Raw genomic sequence first — 21,173 nt, 5'->3', positions numbered from 1 at the left:
ACTGAAACCAGTTATGTGTTCTACCACCAGACTCACTGGATCATCCTTATACTTTTTGTTTTCAGTTCACTCTCCAGCTTGATACTTAAAAACTGACACAAAGGCTTCACTAATTTTAAGATTCAGCAAAAATTTACACAAGCTATGCATTTTTTAGAAGGTATTTAGTTTTAATGCTGGTTAAATTGTGATCATATTTATCCAGGTTACTTATTTTCAGGATGTTTCTTTTTAAAACATCAAATACAGTGGCATAGTCACAAAATGAACATCGGAGTAGAGTTTCCGCTAGGTTTGCGCCCAGACTCCAGCGCAATCGGCCGAACCAGTGCAAAAGATCAAGGAATTTTAAACCTAAGCGAGTTATGCCCAAAACCACTTACTTCAAGGTTTTCCGCAGTCTTTTACGCTGGTTTAAGATTCAATTAGCCGGGATAAGGTCCCCCCCCCACCCCCACCAGGTTGATATCGCTAATTTACACCGATTGTGCTGGTTAGGGAAGGCTCTTCAAATTACGCTCATTTTCTTAGGTGCACAGGCACTAGTAGGCACATTTTAAAAGTTTTTACATATAAATAAATATTTAATTTACTAAGAAACTGACTAGTGTATATCAGTTAAACTAATAAATGGTTCAGTCTAGTTTTTTTAAATCATTTTCAGTGATTTAAAATCAGGTTACTCACAGGTGGAGGACTGGACACTCTTATTAAAAATGCTTATTTTTTGTGATAAACCCATTTTCAGCTAGTAAACTGCATCAGGTTACCATTCTTAAATGCATCATTGAATATTTTTTAATGCAAAGAAAAAATATGTCCTGTTACGCTGCCTGATTGCGCTGGTTCATGGAATATTTTACGTTTGTGATTATGCAAATGGATTTTAGTGGAAACTTGAACTGTAATCTAACTACCACAATTTTGGGTGCAATTTCCCAATTCCACCCAAAGCATAAACTCTACCCCATTATGTAAAATGATGTTATCAAGAAAAATAAATTGTATTTGAGTTGGACAGTGCTTTTCATCAAAAGTCAAATCAGCAGATATTTCCAATTTTTGAAGTAACTTATTTAGTTGAAAGTATTGTTGCTCTCTTTTTAATTATCAGTATCAAACACAGTTTGGTTTAAATTTTCAGCTTGTGTCAACCATTCAGAACTCAAAAATCTCAGGAATTTAATGATATTCTATATTCTATAAAGCATTCAGAGTTATCCAATAGTAGTTAGTGGATCAAATGAGATCATTTGACAGCAGAGAGCTATTTCACAGTTACATTTGTTGGGTGGGATGCTTTGTAGTTTATGTAATGCTTAGTGATGCAAAGTACTGTGAAAGCTGGTATAAGTTACACACATGGGCCTTGATTTTCTGGTGCTTTTTAATTGGGTTGCATCTCTGGCGAGGCTGAACTTCCACACAGGAAATGGGCTCCCTGGCCTCTGCCAGGGAGTGCAGCTGAAATGGGGTTGGAGATTTGCTGTGGCTGCCTTGGAGGTTTACTGCAGCATAAGGATGCCAGCAGCCTCCGAGTTGCTGGTAAAAGTGGTAAGATTTATTTTAAAATGTTTTGATCCTTTCTCCAAGGTCCTGTGTAGGGGTAGTCTCTGAGAGCAATTCCACAGGCTATGTGATAGGAAAAATATTTGGGCCCCCTTCTCGCTTGCCTTTGAATACTGGATGCCTGGGCGTAACGCGCGTCCCTTGAGTCCAGCATTTTCCCCTCATTAGCATGTCTTTTCCATTAACACTTCTGCATGTGGATACGAACATACAAAATTGACAGACAGAAAAAGACCAGCTGGTCTATCAAAAGCCTGCCCCAAGGTAGGGTAGGTGAATTTTGTGCTGCTGGGCCCAGGCACTGGGAATTTTGTGGCACAAAGAGACAGGGATGTACCTGCAATACATGAGTTCCACTTTCATGTTGGGAGGTTGTTTGAAAAAAATGCACAATTAAAATGCAACTTTTACAGTAGTGTTTTGGCCACTTACTTTTCACACTCTATTTGTCAGGACCATGATCATTATGGTGAAGAAGTTGATCACAGAGATAGGGGCTCAGAACCACAGTCACCACCTCCGGTTTCACGCCATAGATCACACTACCGGAATCGAGAACATTTTGCCACGATACGTACAGCTTCCTTGGTGAGTAATTCTGTTTGACTGAAAGGTACCCATGGTATATCTGAAGTTTCTCCTGTGAAAAGTATGCGTGTGCTAATCTAATTAGATTTTTGGAGGAGGCCACTAGCATGATGGATGGGAGTGTCCATGGATGTTGTCAATACAGACTTCCAGAAGGCCTTTAATACGGTTTCGCGTAGAGATTATTAGCAAAAATGAGAGTGCACGGAATTGGAGGTAAACTTGTGACATGGATTGATAAGGTCGGAGACAAAGCGTAGGGTTAAAGGGAATGTTCTTTGATTGGCAGGACGTGACGAGTGGTGTTCCCCTCACTTTATTGTGTTTGTGCAAATTCTTGCTGGACAGATTCAAAATCCTTGGTAGATCACTGGTAAATTGCCCATGTATTGCTCATGGCAGTTAATGAACGTAATTTTTTTTGAGAGAGAGATGAATGAGTTGGGAGAGAGATTTCAGAAACTCACTCCACAGCACCACCTATTGGTCAGGACCTGAACATTTTGCAGGATTTCCATTTTAAATTGGCAGTTTTAATATTAAATGTTGACATAAAAGTGTGACCTAAAGTCATCACAACAAGAAGTTGGATAGGATGTGTGCGTACACGCCAACTAATATATTATTAAAAATTTTATCTCCCATGGTGTTGCACGTGAGTTAAGTAGTTTTCAGATAAAGCAGGTTTATTCAGTCTTCATTTTAAAGTCATACATTCTGTGCATTTTTATATAGTACTACTTGATTTCCTGTGGCACTGCATAGTAAATTGGAGAATATGATCGCTGTCTTACCTATTGCTAATGTCTTGGTGTTGCTGTTTGCTTCTGTCTCCTCCACTTCTGTCTTTCTAATTTCGTTTCTGCTTCTCTTCCCTTAACTCTTTTGCGCCTCTCTCCCTCTGTCTTCTCTCTGCCTTCTCCTTTCCTTTTGGATCGGTAGTGTGGTGGGAATTGGATCCACCAACAACTACCCACTGAATTTGGGGCAGGGGTTTCAGTGGGAATGTGGCCCAAAGCAGCTCCCTTCCCATCCCCTCCTCCAATCACCCATGCTTCCTCCCCTCCATCTCCTCACACCCCTCATGCCCCCCAACCCCACGATCTTCCCGTTACTCTTCCTCTTCCTCTCTCATCATCACTATCCCAACGCCTTCCTTTTCAACTACCCGCTCAACCTCTGCATCTCCCACGTCTCCCTTGCTCTGCTGTCATCCAGCTCACCTTAATCCTGCATCCACTGTTCCTCCCTCCCCCCCCACCAACTACACTCACTACCCCTGAGGGCAGATGATGAGAGGTTTGGGGCCTCCTCACTTTCAACCACTTTCCATCCTCCTCATCCCCTCCCAGCTGCCTTTTCTAATTGTCTCCTCAGAGGCTTTTTTGCTTTCAAAGAGCAAATTTTATTCAAAAAAATCAAATTAGAATAAAGAGTAAAACTGTCTGGCAGCCTCTCTCTATTTGTGTCTTTCTGTGTATGTATGATCTCTCTCTTTCTCTCTCTGTCTCTTTCTCTCTCTGTCTCTTTCTCTCTCTGTCTCTGTCTCTTCCCTCCTTTCTCTTGGGTGTTATAAATTAGATCTCTGTCTCACGGAAATAAGCCGTTAACATTGATCTCTTCTAACCGTGAACAAAACACAGTTGAGATTATTTAGCTGGCTTGAAAACATCATTGTTGAAGATTGGAGTGACATTACACAAAGAAAGACACACTATTTCTTTCTTTTTCTGGCTCTCTCTGACCTCAGTGTCTGTCTCCCTGTTTCACTTTCCAAAGTTTATAGAAAACAAAACAAAGGCAAAGCAGGTATATAATCAGAATACTCATTTTTTCTCTCTCCCACATGTAGCTTCTCTTTTTAAAAAAAAATGAATCTCACCTCAAAAAAAGCTTTTCAAATTTGTTCTCTAGCTTTTCTTCAAAATAACTTTGAAAAACATTTGAGCAGAAACTGTTAGATGCTAAAAGAAAAATATTCCTCAGTATAGCTGGCTGAGCAGTATTGATGTCACCTTCTAAATTAGATACTCTGCGCATCCTCAGACTGCACAATCCAAATTCAGCTCAAAGTGTGACCGCTCTGGGCAAAAGCATTAACTCCGAGCCCAGGCTCTTGGGAAAGGCTGAGTCCTTCAAGTAAAAACTTTAATTAAAGCATTAAAAGACACAAAAGACAAGGCTGCGGATAAATTTAATCATGTTATTGTGAAATAAGTGTATTTTTTATTTTGGTTAAACTTTATTTGAAATATTAGAAGTTTCAGTTACTGAGGAAAAAATGATGGAAAAAATAATTTTCAGAAAGCATTTTGAGAAAATTGGGGCAACCCAATAGCTAGATTGTGCAATCAGAGTGACGAGTTTAAAAAGGTATTTTCCATTACAAAATGTGGGCATTTACAGTGGAAAATGTGGATATGAAAATATGACAAAAACGTGACAAACAGCAAATAAGGTTTTGTAGACCGGAAATGTACACAGAGCTAAGATTTTTAATATGGATTGGATTGCTGTCTCCAGACATCTGTGGCAGTTGACCAGTTTGTTTCCAATAAAACTTTGTGCTTTTAACACACATAATAGGTTAACCTGTTCAACCTATTTTGTTTGCTGTAAAGCTACTGCATTACACTGCTCTTGCTTTGGAATTATCTTTGAATTTGTTATTTTAATATTTGTTTGAAGAATTTTACATTATATGTCGAATTTATTTTAACAATGCAACAGAGATGCAAAATGTTGCTGTTAATGAGTGAACTTTGTTCAAATCTCATAGTTTAAGATGATTACTGATGTTTCTCCCTAAATCTTCAGTTTAAAGACTGTATGTACCTTAAAGTTGTGTTAAATGTTGGCTACTGTACATATTTTCTGCAGTGGAAAGCTTTGTTGTAGGAAGTCCAGAAAGACACTATGTAATCAACTATTTTCAGAGAAGGACAATTTGAGCACTTCATTGTGGTTCATGGCTATTAAGTTAGTACATCACTTTACATTCTCATATTGCTCAGGTCACAAGGCAAATCCAAGAGCATGAACAAGATTCTGAGCTTCGGGAGCAGATGTCTGGTTATAAACGCATGCGACGCCAACACCAGAAACAGCTAATGGCACTGGAAAACAAGCTGAAAGCGGAGATGGATGAACACCGGCTACGGCTTGACAAGGAACTAGAAACGCAGCGCAACAGCTTTGCTGCAGAGATGGAGAAACTCATTAAGAAACATCTGGGTATTATGGAAAAAGAGGTACCTTTCATAAGTACTGGCCTCATAACTTTGCAGTGTTCCCACCAATTGAGGTGATTTTGTTTAAGTTCATTACTGAGTGGATTAACAGTATGATTAATGCTGCTATCTGGGGCAAAATTACTAATATACAAGTATTTGTGTAAGTGTGGCTTTAAATTGATAATGTAACAGCTGGGTGTCACAGTTCCTCTGAAATTATTAATTCTAATTGGCTTCCTAGCAGACCTCCTAAAAATGGGGAGTGTGCATGCACTTTCATGTTGGCTCCAGTGGAATAGTTGGAGCTGACATGGTCAACCTATTGATTGGTACAAGTCAACAAACTTTCCCCTCCACCCTGAACCTGGAAAAGCTGGTAACCCAGACTGAATGTATACTCAGCCAGGTAAAGTAGGTTGCACGCAATCAGCGCTCGAGTTTCTTCATCTTAAACAACTGTGCAAGCAGAGTGTTGCACTGAGATTCAGAGAAAACAAGAATATTGTCAGTATACATTGGCGGGAAATTTCCTCAGAGCTGGTCCTGCTACGCCATCGTAACTTCAGCCTAAAGCGTAAACGGACTGAAGCCACGGCTGCCAATGGTGGGACAAGGGAGGGGGGTAAGCTCAAAAGGCCTGTGGAACTCGGAGTTCTCGGAGGGTTGGGGGTGGTTACAGAGATAGGGAGGGGTGAGACCATGAAGGGATTTAAACATGTGGATGGGATTTTTAAATTACAGGCATTGGGGGACCAGGATTCATTGTAGGTCAGCGAGCACAGGGTTGATGGGTGAATGAGTGTGGTCTTTGTGCGGGATGATACGAGCAGCAGAGTTTTGGATGAGCTGAACTTTATGGAGGCTGGGAGGCCGGCCAGCAGAGCATTGGAATAGTTGTGTCTGGGGATGACAAAGGCTTCTGCATTTGTAGTTTATGTTTAATGATTATCATTTTATCTTTTCATAGCTCCCAGTCATATAATTTGTCCAAACAGTGTTGATATTTTTTCTTAATTTCCTTCCTTGTTACTATTGGCCCTATTATAATCTGCATACCTTTTATATACCCTTCCATCAAGGTGGGGGGGGGGAGACAGCTGCGTTAATGGTAGGCTCATTTATGGCATCAAGCTGGTTCTGTGGCATAGCCAACAGGTGATGCACAAAACATGTAGAATGGAATGGTAGTTTTCTGATGTGGTAAACTGCCCCGTGCAATTCTAAGCTGGCTAAACTTGCTGTCTGCATACTTGGCAGTTGAATGTTGTCAGCCTCAGCTGTGTTGAGTGAGTAATTTAGCTACTACATCACCAAGAATTTACATCATTCATATTTTAAGAGGGCAAATGCAATTTCACAATTCCTCAGTGATGCATTTTAATTTTTTTTAAAACTTGCTGACATTACAGAGCTTATAGGCTTTTATTACAGTATTTCATCGTGCCCTGTACTCAAAATATCAATTATTGGAGTTTCTAACAATGCTTAAATTATGGTGTTGTTTTGACAATCATTTTCGCTGTTATCGGGTAAGGAACTGACCTTCATAATTCCAGAAAAGCAGCTTAATTAGTTTAATTATTGAGAGTTTTGATGACGTCAAATATTTGGGAGTGTGCTATAGATACATAATATTTGGGAAGGTGAAGCAATGGTGGGGTTGGTTGTATAAAGCAAGAGGGCATACATTTTATGGTAGTTGAAAACTGCCCCATGCAATTTCAGTTTTCTGCTGCTGAAACCCTCATCCATGCCGTTGTTACCTCCAGACTTGACTATTCCAATGCTCTCCTGGCCGGCCTCTCATCTTCCACCCTCCATAAACTTGAACTAATCCAAAACTCTGCTGCCTGTATCCGAACTCGCGCCAAGTCCCGTTCACCCATCACCACTGTGCTCGCTGACCTACATGGGATCCCGGCCCGGGAATGCCTCGATTTTAAAATTATCATCCTTGTTTTCAAATCCATCCATGGCCTCGCCCCTACCTATCTCTGTAACCTCCTACAACCCGCCGAGATCACTGCACTAATCCAATTCTTGCCTCTTGCGTATCCGCGATTTTAATCGCTCCACCATTGGTGGCTGTGCCTTCAGCTCTGGAATTTTTTTTTATTCGTTCATGGGATGTGGGCGTCGCTGGCAAAGCCAGCATTTATTGCCCATCTCTAATTACCCTTGAGAAGGTGGTGGTGAGCCGCCGCCTTCAACCGCTGCAGTCCATGTGGTGAAGGTTATCCCACACTGCCGTTAGGTAGGGAGTTCCAGGATTTTGACCCAGTGACGATGAAGGAACGGCGATATATTTCCAAGTCGGGATGGTGTGTGACTTGGAGGGGAACGTGCAGGTGGTGTTGTTCCTATGTGCCTGCTGCCCTTGTCCTTTTAAGTGGTAGAGATCGCGGATTTGGGAGGTGCTGTCGAAGAAGCCTTGGCAAGTTGCTGCAGTGCATCCTGTAGATGGTACACACTGCAGCCACGGTGCGCTGGTGGTGAAGGGAGTGAATGTTTAGGGTGATGGATGGGGTACTAATCAAGCGGGCTGCTTTGTCCTGGATGGTGTTGAGCTTCTTGAGTGTTGTTGGAGCTGCATTCATCCAGGCAAGTGGAAAGTATTCCATCACACTCCTGACTTGTGCCATGGAAAAGCTTTGGGGAGTCAGGAGGTGAGTCACTCGCCGCAGAATACCCAGCCTCTGACCTGCTGTTGTAGCCACAGTATTTATGTGGCTGGTCCAGTTAAGTTTCTGGTCAATGGTGACCCCCAGGATGTTGATAGTGGGGGATTCGGCAGAGGTAATGCCATTGAATGTTAAGGGGAGGTGGTCATTGCCTGGCACTTGTCTGGCGCATGTCTGGCGCAAATGATAAATGCCATTTATCAGCCCAGATGATTGACCTCCAACAACCACTACCATCTTCCTTTGTGCTAGGTATGACTCCAGCCACTGGAGAGTTTTCCCCCTGATTCCCATTGACCTCAATTTTACTAGGGCTCCCTGGTACCACACTCGTTCAAATGCTGCCTTGATGTCAAGGGCAGTCACTCTCACCTCACCTATGGAAATCAGCTCTTTTGTCCATGTTTGGACCAAGGCTGTAATGAGGTCTGGAGCCGAGTGGTCCTGGCAGAACCCAAACAGAGCATCGGTGAGCAGGTTATCGGTGAGTAAATGCCGCTTGATAGCACTATCGACAACCTTCCATCACTTTGCTGATGATTGAGAGTAGACTGATGGGGCGGTAATTGGCCTGATTGGATTTGTCCAGCTTTTTGTGGACAGGACATACCTAGGCAATTTTCCACATTGTCGGGTAGATGCCAGTGTTGTAGCTGTACTGGAACAGCTTGGCTAGAGGCGCGGCTAGTTCTGGAGCACAAGTCTTCAGCACTACAGCCAGGATGTTGTCGGGGCCCAAAGCCTTAGTTGTATCCAGTTTACTCAGCTGTTTCTTGATATCACGTGGAGTGAATCGAATTTGTTGAAGACTGGCTTCTGTGATGATGGGGATCTCGGGAGGAGACCGAGATAGATCATCCACTCGGCACTTCTGGCTGAAGATGGTTGCAAACGCTTCAGCCTTGTCTTTTGCACTCGCGTGCTGCACTCTGCCATCATTGAGGATGGGGATGTTCACAGTGCCTCCTCCTCCCGTTAGTTGTTTAATTGTCCACCGCCATTCACGACTGGATGTGGCATGACTGCAGAGCTTTGATCTGATCCGTTGGTTGTGGAATCGCTTAGCTCTGTCTATAGCATGTTGCTTCCGCTGTTTAGCATGCATGTAGTCCTGAGTTGTAGCTTCACCAGGTTGGCACCTCATTTTTAGGCATGCCTGGTGCTGCTCCTGGCATGCTGTTCTCCACTCCTCATTGAATCAGGGTTGATCCCCTGGCTTGTTGGTAATGGTAGAGTGAGGAATATGTCTGGCCATGAGGTTACAGATTGTGCTGGAATACAATTCTGCAGCTGCTGATGGCCCACAGCGCCTCATGGATGCCCAGTTTTGAGCTGCTAGATCTGTTCTGAATCTATCCCATTTAGCATGGTGGTAGTGTCACACAACACGTTGGATGGTGTCCTCATTGTGAAGACGGGACTTCGTCTCCACAAGGACTGTGCAGTGGTCACTCCTACCAATACTGTCACAGACAGATGCATCTGCGACAGGTAGATTGGTGAGGACGAGGTCAAGTTGCTTTTTCTCTCGTTGGTTCGCTTGCCACTTGCTGCAGGCCCAGTCTGGCAGCTATGGCCTTCAGGACTTAGCCAGCTCAGTCAGTCGTGGTGCTACCGAGCCACTCTTGGTGATGGACATTGAAGTCCCCCACCCAGAGTACATTCTGTGCCCTTGCTACCTGCAGTGCTTCCTCCAAGTGGTGCTCAACATGGAGGAGGAGTAATTCATCAGCTGAGGGAGGGCGGTCGGTAGTAATCAGCAGGAGGTTTTCTTGCCCATGTTTGACCTGATGCCATGAGATTTCATGGGGACCAGAGTCAATGTTGAGGACTCCCAGGGCCACTCCCTCCTGACTGTATATCACTGTACCGACACCTCTGGTTGGTCTGTCCTACCGGTGGGACAGGACATACCCAGGGATGGTGATGGAAGTCTGGGACGTTGGCTGAAAGGTATCATTCTGTGAGTATGGCTGTGTCAGGCTGTTGCTTGACTAGCCTGTGGGACAGCTGTCTCAATTTTGGCACAAGTCTCCAGATGTTAGTGAGGAGGACTTTTCAGGGTCGACTGGGCTTGGTTTGCCTTTGTCGTGTCCGGTGCCTAGTGGTCCGATGCGGAGTGGTCCGTCCAGTTTTGTTCTTATTGTGACTTTCTATAGCGAGATTGTACAACTGAGTGGCTTGCTGGGCCATTTCAGAAGGCGATTATGAATCCAACCACATTGCTGTCGGTCTGGAGTCACATATAAGCCAGGCCGGGTAAGGATGGCAGGTTTCCTTCCCTAAAAGACATTAGTGAACCAGATGGGTTTTTATGTCGATCAGGTGATTTCATGGCCACCATTACTGATACTAGTTTTTTTTATTTCCCCCACCAGAGTACATTCTGTGCCCTTGTTAAACCTCTCCACCCCTCTCTCCTCCTTTAAGATGCTCCTTAAAACCTACCTCTTTGACCAAGCTTTTGGTCACCTGACCTAATATCTCCTTACGTGGCTTGGTGTCAAATTTTGTTTGATAATCGCTTCTGTGAAGCTCCTTGGGATGTTTTACTACATTAAAGGTGTTATATAAATGCAAGTTGTTGTTTGTTGTTGTAGTAGTTGACATCATCCAAGCTCCCTGATTGTGTCACAACTTTGTTGCATGCTCCTGCCCAGCTGTTTATATATGATATGCACCCATGCAACTCGATGATGTAATGTGTAAAAAGTTCATCCTGGAAAGATGGATGCGAATCCAGTTTTCTTTGGAAATGGCAGCTCTAGTAAGAAATATTTGTTTTTTAATCTCAAAACTTTATTTTTTTGTTTGTTAGACCAAAGCAGTTTCTACTGAAGAAAAGAAATTTCAGCAGCACATACAGGCACAGCAGAAGAAGGAATTAAATAGCTTCCTGGAATCCCAAAAGAGAGAATACAAACTACGTAAAGAACAACTAAAAGAGGTGAAAAGATGCCCATATTCTCTGTTCCCTTAATGATGGGTGCTTATTTAAAGTTGTTGGATCCACTATTGAGATAGTCTTTTGAGTGAGTCAGTTAAGATTTGCAATTATTTTGGTTACTTTATGAATGGGTTCTTCAAACACTATGCAATGCTTAATCTAGCAGTGAAAATAATTGCATTGCCTCTTGCAACATTTCCAAGTGCCTATGGCTATATTAAGTAAGCAGTATTTATATGTAAACATGTGACATTAAGTCTATCAAAGGCTTTTATTTATTGATGCCCATGAAAACTTCGTCTGTGGATCAGGCCATTTGTGTGATTTATCTCTAAACTGTTTTATTGACTTAGTATCATTAACAACATTGTTTTACAACACCTGTACCATGGTGAATTTTCCTATAATGCTCTGTTAAAAATCGTGTGATAATGTACTTGTACCAAAAACTAAAATTGGTAATACCATTTCTCCTATTCTTTTAATGTCAACCTCAAGTGCAGAGGTTTTTTTTTAAAAATCGAAACGAAAAGAATGCTCTGATTTATTTTATATTTAAATGCAAGCTTTCCGAATGCCATATTTTTCTTTTTACATTTTTTTCTCGTTGGGTTGTACACCAACTGCATTCGAGTGACCTATTCCCAGGCCATTGGCCATGATGCTCTAAACCAGATGTTGAGGTGCGGAAGAGGATGCGAGACAGGCAAATTGTCTTCAATGCTGATATTGGCTGCCAAGAACCTTCAAGATTTTCAAAAATAAAATGTTACTAAGCAGCACTCATTGTGTATATATTACAACTTCAGGAGTCACTGCATTCTGGATGGTACATTTATTCTACGTGTCAGCACCCAGATTATGTTGTAGGATATATTTTGTCACCAGTTAATTAGTATAAGAACAAAAATTATATTGGTTCAGATTTTCAGAAAACAAATTCTAAATTTTAAAAAACTAACAGCCATAGATGCCTACTTCACAAATAATGGTTCAGATAAGTTTCCATCTAAATTGAAAGGAAAGGTGCTAGGAGACCTTTGGATGCATCGATGCTCATCCTATGTATTAGATGGTGCAAGTATTGATAACTCCTAGGGGAAGTAAAAAAAAATGGCCAATTTCAGGAAAAACTTTGGGAACTTAATCCTGACTGGAAAGCTCCTCCACGACTTTCTAAAACAATCGAGCAAGCTCTAAGTGACCATGGTTGCATATATAGACATGTGTAAATTTACCCCCGTATTCTCCCTCCCCCTCATACAAGTCTCAATTTTCTGAGGAATATAGGACTGGAGATGACCATCTTCATTCATTAGGCCAGTCCTAAAGGTGACTACTTGCACCACTTGACCTCTTTTACCCTTCAATAGCTCTGTCTGCCAAAGATTTTTCCATCACCCTCCTAAAATTTATAGTGTACTCTGCCACCCTACCCCTGGATGGGCTGTTCCATAGGTTAACATCCTCTTCATGAAGAAGCTGTATCTTAATTCCGTATATTTTCTCATCTTGAGTTTAAATCCATGGCCCCGCGTCCTAGAGCTTGTGTTATTATTGAAGATCCTAAGTACCTCAATAGGATAACTTTAACTGATCTTTCTCCAGTATAGACATCCCTTTTATTCTTTCCTCATAGCTTAGGTAGCCAATCAAATTTAACAACTTAGTTACCCTCCTTAACTTAAATTTTCAGGATAGGTGCCTACTTGTATGTTGACATACTATTATGAGATGAAAAAATACTAATCCTTCAGTTGGCCCAATGCAGGCCTCGAGTGCAGAAACTTGATTGTATTATGCAGACTTCTCCAATAAAAAGTACAAATCTGATTGCCCATTTCTAATACGATATGTATAAACATATCTGCAAAGGTAAAATTGAGAGAGTGAAGAATGCTGGATAATGTGAGAATTTGAAGACTAGATGTAATTGTTTCCGACGAGAACATTACATAAATTGTAATATTTTTGCTTTTGTCAGGAGCTGAGTGAAAATCAGAGTACTCCAAAGAAGGAGAAACAAGAATGGCTGTCAAAGCAGAAGGAAAATTTCCAGCATTTCCAGGCTGAAGAAGAAGCTAACTTACTGAGGCGCCAGCGCCAATACCTAGAACTGGAATGTCGACGATTCAAACGGAGAATGTTGCTTTCACGTCATAATCTTGAGCAGGATCTAGTACGGGAGGTATGTTGTTAAATTAATGTCCTCAAGATTAACAGTGGGTATGACTGAAACACAAATATTTGAGTATAATCATTGTATTTACTCAAATGTAGTCTTGATATGTCAAATATCTATATATTGGGAATTTTTGTGTACTCTTCAGAGGTAAAATTTATAGAAATTGACCTCAAATAAAACTAGGCCTGTACAGTTGCTGTCTATGGGTAGAGGCAGCATTGGAAAAAGCAGGAGCACAGGTTCCTGGGATCAAGGTGAGTGGGTTTTCTTCAGTTCTCCACCACGCCCCCGGTACATTAAAATCAGCTGATCAGAATTTTCCAGTCTTCGTGAGGACTGAGTGACTCCTCAGGAAATTTGAATCAGCTGATCTCAGTGTACCCATGCTTCTGCTGCTAACTCCTCTTCCAAAACAGGGCTGTTCGGTTAGTCTGGGCAATTATTCATTTTAGATTCCACCGAAACTTGAATGGTTTTAAAATAAAATTGATAATCAAGATGCCAGTTAGGATTGTTTCCCTGGATCTGCTAGATGTGTGGAAACACGTCATATACTAAATAAATATTCTCGTATTTAAGCATTTCCCTGTCCCTTCAATTCAATATATGGAGACTCCAATGTAAATAACTTGTCACAAAAACCCAAGAGAGAATTTTTTTTTAAGAAGGCTTTTCCTTTTGTTGTTCAAATTTACATGGAAATATATGTGAAGAATGGTGTCAGCCTTGGCTCAATAGTATCAGTCTCGCCTCTGAGTCAGAATTTGTGGGTACCAGCCCCATTCTAGGACTTGCATACTCAATCTAGGATCACACTTCAGTGCAGTCCTGAGAAAATACTGTATTGTCGGAGGTGCCGTCTTTTGGACGAGATGTTAAACCGAAGTCCGCCCTTTCAGGTGGATTTAAAAAGTCCCACTGCACTATTTGAAGAACAAGGAAGGGCTGTCCACTAATGAACTGCTCATTCATTTCATTGCTGTTTGTGGGAACTTGCCATGCGCAAATTGGCTGCTGTATTTGCATATGAAGCGACAATGACTGTACTTCAAAAGTAATTTATTAGTTATAAATTTTGTCTTAACAGAGCTCAGTATACAATCTACTGATAATTCTAAGTAGGTTTTTGTGCTTAAAAAAGTGAATTATCCATTAATTTTAATTACACAATGTAAATAACAACACAGTGGGAATTTAGTAGTTAAAAATGATCAGATAATTAGGATTAAGTATTGACTGCAGTGTTTTCTTCATGTATTTGTTTAGTCTTTTAGGCTGAGGAATTCTGATATTAGGGAATGGAACCCATTTTTCTTTTGTGTCCTGTGACGACACAGTGAAACTGTTCCCTAAAAAGAGAACAATTTATTGTCCTGACCTTTATGTAAACACTCTATTAGCAATGAGTTGTGATCACGTTTGTGGATAAATTTGCACTGAAAGTTATATTAAGACAACCCAGATTCATTTCGCTTCGAATCTTACAGCCATCTCCTGTGCTGGATTCAAAAGATTCCAGATGCAGAAAAAGTAAGTTGATCCCCTGGACTATATAGTCCTAAATGTGTGATTTTAAATTTATTTGGAAACATATTGTAACAGCTGAGATGTGTTTGGGGAGAACGTCTGTGTGACAGTTTTCTCTTCATAATAAAAAGTGGAGTATTGAACTTATCCATTCATTTAATTCTGAAGGTTCTTACCAGTACTACATTAAAATGCATAGGAAATTGTTGACATGCTAATATGTAAAACCAAAGTGTAAAATTGAATGGTGGCATGACGTTGGTGCTGAAATGCACAGTGCTACAGATCCGTAGTATGCAGATTTGAGCTGTGATTTCCCAACCAGTGAGTTGGTGATTGTAATAGTCCCATGGTGAGGAGATGCCAGGTGCTTCCATCTATGAATGGAGAGAAAAGCAGGGCAGTTCGCTTCGGGGCTGTTCTTGTGCATTTCCTTAGCAGCTGGTTACATGGCAGAGCTAGGAATAGATCTAAAGTAAAGATATGCAATGCAGAGAGACTTTAGCGAAGAGGGGAAAAAAGTAAAATATGCACATTGTTGGATTTCTCACTACATGTCTTACCAAATTGAACATAAGACCATTTGTATGGTTGTCCCTCAAGTTTTATGGTATGGTCTTCTTTATGTCTTAGGAGCTAAACAAGAAGCAAACACAGAAGGATCTGGAGCATGCAATGCTGCTGCGCCATCATGAGTCCATGCAGGAGCTGGAATTCCGCCACCTCAATACTATTCAGAGAATGCGCAGTGAGTTAATAAGGCTGCAGCACCAAACTGAGCTCACGAATCAACTGGAGTACAACAAACGGCGAGAGCGAGAGCTGCGGCGCAAACATGGAATGGAAGTCCGGCAGCAACCCAAGAGTCTGAAGGTATGGATGATTATGAAGTGAAAAGGCTAAAATAGTCTTGTTTAACAGAGAAGCATTTCGTTTTGTAAAATTCTTTCCTCCTTTTGGATCCAAATTCCTCCTTTCCTGCATCTAAGAGGGTGAGTGTGAGACCTGCTCTTAGGCCACTGCAATATCACTCTTGAGCTGCTGCATGGTGGTGTGCAAGTCTGGATCAGGTGACTTTTTTCCTTCCTTCTCTCTTAAGGAAGTACATGCTTTTCCTTGAAGGAACAGCTAAAACTGAAACCTTGCATTGTTGTGGAATGGTGGAAATGAGTATTTGTCTTGCCATAGTACAGTGCTGCCTAGACTATCATTTTTGAATGAAACTATGTTTAATGTCTTAGGTCAAATTCATGACTGAATGTTTTGCAGCCAACCAACATGGGTTTTGTATAAGGTTATGTAATTGCAAATTTAACTGATTTAAGCTCTCATCATTGGTTTAATTATAATTGTCTAAGCAGTATCTATTTTCCAACTCTCAGTTACTTGTTTTATATGCTATTTTTGCCACGGTGTTTTGGTTTGTTTCAAAGGGTATGCATAGTATTTCTGTAATTTTCCTGATTTCCAGATATAAGGTTGTAGTAATCAAGTTACCAGTTAAAACACCCCATGCGCATGAGAATGACACCACTCTCCTAACTTAAGTGTTAAATGAAGTATTCCTCAACTTTTGGTTAGCACAGTGGGGCCATTGAGATCAGCATCCTTTCCCTCCCTAAATACTCCTCAGGAGGGATCCAAGCCTTAGAAAAATCACCATGGAATGTTCCAGACTTAATGCCTGCCAATCAGCATCCAGGAAAAGGTTGCTGATTACTGCCATTTCCAATAGGCCAACTCACTGATGGTCCAGTAGCTGATATCAACTGGGTTTCTAATGAAAGGGGAGGGCAAAAAAGGTTGGTCAGTGTGGGACAGAGACAATGTGTCAAATATCTTGTGATTTTTGTTAACTTAGAATGGGGAATACTTTATATTGACAATACTTCTTTAATTTTGGCAGTTGTTGCAAGCTTGTTTCAAAACTAACAGACCTTAAAAAAAATTCTTTGTGCGTTAGAGGGAGGGAGACTTGGCTGACTCATTTGAAATGAAAGACAAAGTTCTGTATTTTAATTATAGTGGAGCGTTCACTTTCAAATGATTATTTAAAAATAAACAGTAAAATATAAATATATTTTTGCTTATCAAATCTGTTATCTGATCAACTCAAGTTACATTTGTGCTACTATTACAGTACAATCTTGAAAGTTTGAAATTCTGTTCTGTAGAAACTTAGAAGAGTTGATCTCTGGGATAAAGTGCTTAAAAAAAGTTTTGTGTACTTTCTAGTCAAAAGAGTTGCAAATCAAGAAACAATTCCAGGACACTTGTAAGATCCAGACACGACAGTACAAGGCACTTCGCAACCACCTGTTGGAAACTACCCCCAAGAGTGAACATAAAGCAGTGCTGAAACGACTGAAGGATGAACAGACACGAAAACTGGCCATACTTGCTGAACAGTACGATCACAGCATAAACGAAATGCTGTCAACACAAGCAGTAAGTATACCGTAGAGTTTTTAATAATCTAATTTCATTCAATTGGGTGAACAGTTCCTTAGCTAGGTTTTGATTGGCGAATGCAATTTGCTACCTGGTAGAAATAACTCATCAAAGATTGGGTTCAGAGGGAAAAGTTTAATGAACATAACAGTGCAGATGGTGCATTCTGAGCTATTACTGAGTAGGAATATATTTGTAAATTTTAAGTTGCTAATATTGCTCCAGCACTGGTGTATCATAATGTATCCATGTTTCTACCAATTGAAAACTACTGTCATCTTTTTGTCTGTTTTAGTTTGATACAAGACTCTTGTAAAATAAATTAATATTAAGGCAGTCTAATTCAATAACTGTTTATTGTTCCGACTCCTGCTACATCTGTATCATTGTCCTATTCCACATGTGGCAGTGTGTATGCAAGTTCAATATCCTGTCTTGAATGCACAAAGATAAAGCTTACCAAAGCATTGGTTTCTCCATCTCAAGAAAGGCACATGTCTATTATAATCTTGTGGCACATTGAAAAGGCTGTTGATAAGTTGCTGAAAGTAGAATATAGTGTATTTCTAAAGAGATGGGGGTGTTGATTCACACTTGTGTTAGCTAGTGGAGATTTGCCTGGAGTTTTAACCTTATTAACTACTTTGACTTTTTAAAGATGTTCTTGGTTCAACCTACCATTGGTGTGGAAATGGCTTCAGCAATATGGTCTGCCATGAAAGATAGTAATTGTATCAGCATGTAATGATACCAAGAGCTATGGAAGAATTGAGGACAAAATGGCAGAAATGGTTTTGAACTCAATAGTAGTACAATTATGCGACATACTCAAGTCTCTCATTTTCTGATATTGTGATAGAGATTGGGCTTTAAAGTTACGAACAGGATGTAAGCTCTATTGGATATGACCATTGCTGGTTCTAATCGCTTTGATAAGATTAGAATCCGAAGAGTCCTTTTGCTGGCTTTGACTTTATCGAGTGATATATCCTTACTGGAAAGAGAGTAATCTATTTTGCAAAAACGTAGATGCCTTGTTGTGAAAAAGAGCAGTCAAGTGTGGGTCAGCTGTTCAATGTGTGAAAAAGGTGGTGAGAGAGCTGAGCCACAGAATGGTGGAATGTGGATTTCAGCCCAAGCTTTCTTGTGCATTGAGTTAGCAGCCTTACCTGGGAAATGGGATAGTGAATACCATGGATGTCTCCATGGGAAGGGAGAAAAGAAATAAATCAGCCAGCCACTTCCGTACAGCGACTAACGGCCAGTTACAGATCAGCACTGATTGTGGTCTGGTAGCTGGTCGCCCACCCTCTTGGCCAGGGATAGTGTGGGGTTGGGGGAATCCAGCAGAAGGAAGGGAAGAAATTTTAAATACTTTATAAAGAAGGAGTCACCCTCCCATAATAAACAGAATTAACTGATACACATAGTAACGGAGATCATCACTGCGGCTAACAGACTGTGATGGCTAATAAAATATTCTATGGATGTATTTGTCTAACTTGCAAGAGTTTTATGGAATTTGCAAGATAAACAGTAGCTGAAGTCTTGATGAGTTCTGAAGAAAGATAAGAAAAGCTGTAAATGCATTCTAATAATCAAGGAAAATCTATAAGAAGAAAGAAATTAATATTGATGTCAGGACTTGTATTTTCAACAGTCGCGTAATCTTATATAGTGCAGAAATGTGGCGAGTCTTGTATTTAGAATATTCAAGTCAATCTCCTAATGGCATTGCACACGGGAAGTCAAGACCAAGTGTAATCTTCTGGTAAAACAGGGTTAGAAGGCAGGGGTTATTTGGATTATGGCACGCAAACATAATTCAGTCCCTATTTTAAAGTCATGCGTTCTGTCCTTTTTATATAAATACTTTGCTTTAATATTATTCATAGTTAAATAGCAAAGAAACAGCAATTTGGGAAGCAGTAAAGTGGAGTTGGTTGGAGTATGAGAGTTTATCTACAGTATTGAGGAGCTGGGAGATGCAAAACTGAGTGGCTACAACACCACCGCTGGCAGCAGCATGTAATTACAACGTGACAAGTTTACATTGGCAGTTTCCATTATAAGTGTGAACACAGGAATTAATAATGGCAAACGTTAAAAGGAAGTTTGTGCAAATGTAAGATTTTTAATATATTAGATTATTAAACCTGTGGTCTGCGTCAGTACATGTTCACCAGAACAGTTGCAGTATGTTCGGCACTGTTTTTATCTAAATACAAATTGTACTAATCTAGATTGTGTCTGTGGCGAGTTTAATGAATCTTGTGTGTCTCTGACATGCCTATGTGTCATCTATATGGTGCACAACCTTTTATCAGCAGCCAAAAGGCATTTGTGATGGAAGGGGAAAAAAATCCGTACTTTTTTTTAAATTAGGGTCAAAAGTTGGGGAGAGGAAAAGAGTTAAGCTAATAGTTTAGCAACAGGTTGGGGAAAGACCACTAGTAGTTAATGAAGTAATGGTAGAAATATAAAAGGGAATCGCTACAGAAATAGAGAGGTGTATGACAACTGTTTTGTAGTGCAGTGATGTAAAAGCTCATTTTAATCGGACTTTGAGTGATTCACTTTTTGCCCCCATTGTTTATTTATGACTTAGACAATTGGTGTTTGGGGGGAATGGTTTTTACATCTCGAGAAACTCTTGGAAAACTGCAGCTGATGGTGCAGTTCATCCCAGGATACACAAATCCCTCGCATCTTTGCTTTAAACTAACTTTGTTTCATTGGTTATATTTGTTCAGTAGTAAATAATAATGGCAAAGAAATCTTTATTGATCAGGAAATAGAAATACATTTCGCTAATGGAAAGGAATGCAAATTAAGTATGGAATGGTAGCAACAAGTTAGTTCCTACATAAGAAATAGGAGCAGGAGTAGGCCAATCGGCCCCTCGAGCCTGCTCCGCCATTCAATAAGATCATGGCTGATCTGATCCTAACCTCAAATCTAAATTCATGTCCAATTTCCTGCCTGCTCCCCGTAACCCCTAACTCCCTTTACTTCTAGGAAACTGTCTATTTCTGTTTTAAATTTATTTAATGATGTAGCTTCCACAGCTTCCTGGGGCAGCAAATTCCACAGACCACCTACCCTCTGAGTGAAGAAGTTTCTCCTCATCTCAGTTTTGAAAGAGCAGCCCCTTATTCTAAGATTATGCCCCCTAGTTCTAGTTTCACCCATCCTTGGGAACATCCTTACTGCATCCACCCGATCAAGCCCCTTCACAATCTTATATGTTTCAATAAGATCGCCTCTCATTCTTCTGAACTCCAATGAGTGGAGTCCCAATCTACTCAACCTCTCCTCATATGTCCACCCCCTCATCCCCGGGATTAACTGAGTGAACCTTCTTTGTACTGCCTCGAGAGCAAGTATGTCCTTTCTTAAGTATGGAGACCAAAACTGTATGCAGTATTCCAGGTGCGGTCTCACAAATACCTTATATAACTGCAGCAATACCTCCCTGTTTTTATATTCTATCCCCCGAGCAATAAAAGCCAACATTCCGTTGGCCTTCTTGATCACCTGCTGCACCTGCATACTAACTTTGATTTTCTTGCACTAGGACCCCCAGATCCCTTTGTACTGCAGTACTTTCCAGTTTCTTGCCATTAAGATAATAACTTGCTCTCTGATTTTTCCTGCCAAAGTGCATAACCTCACATTTTCCAATATTGTATTGCATCTGCCAAATCTCCGCCCACTCACCCAGCCTGTCTCTATCCCCCTGTAGGTTTTTTATGTCCTCCTCACTCTCTACTTTCCCTCCCATCTTTGTATCATCTGCAAACTTTGATATGTTACACTCGGTCCCCTCCTCCAAATCGTGAATATAGATTGTAAAGAGTTGGGGACCCAGCCCGACCCCTGCGGAACACCACTGGCTACTGGTTGCCAGTCCGAGAATGAACCATTTATCCCAACTCTCTGCTTCCTGTTAGATAACCAATCCTCCACCCATGCCAGAATATTACCTCCAA

At 40.8% G+C, this 21,173-nt stretch overlaps 1 protein-coding gene across 3 annotated transcripts in view; it reads left to right on the top strand.

Moving 5' to 3' along the window:
- LOC137344967 (serine/threonine-protein kinase TAO1) overlaps positions 1-21,173 on the top strand; it is a 165,172-nt gene that overhangs the window by 128,531 nt on the left and 15,468 nt on the right. For all 3 annotated transcript variants that reach the window (XM_068008275.1, XM_068008276.1, XM_068008274.1), the window contains 6 exons: positions 2,023-2,157; positions 5,172-5,408; positions 10,890-11,018; positions 13,003-13,206; positions 15,364-15,603; positions 16,966-17,178. In XM_068008275.1, coding sequence (XP_067864376.1) covers positions 2,023-2,157; positions 5,172-5,408; positions 10,890-11,018; positions 13,003-13,206; positions 15,364-15,603; positions 16,966-17,178 — 1,158 coding nt within the window. The remainder of the gene's footprint in view (positions 1-2,022; positions 2,158-5,171; positions 5,409-10,889; positions 11,019-13,002; positions 13,207-15,363; positions 15,604-16,965; positions 17,179-21,173) is intronic.

Source organism: Heptranchias perlo, chromosome 28, assembly GCF_035084215.1.
Source record: "Heptranchias perlo isolate sHepPer1 chromosome 28, sHepPer1.hap1, whole genome shotgun sequence".
Lineage (NCBI taxonomy): Eukaryota > Metazoa > Chordata > Chondrichthyes > Hexanchiformes > Hexanchidae > Heptranchias > Heptranchias perlo.
The sequence above is the reverse complement of the archived record's forward strand: the minus strand, read 5'-3'. Positions and strand labels throughout refer to the sequence as shown.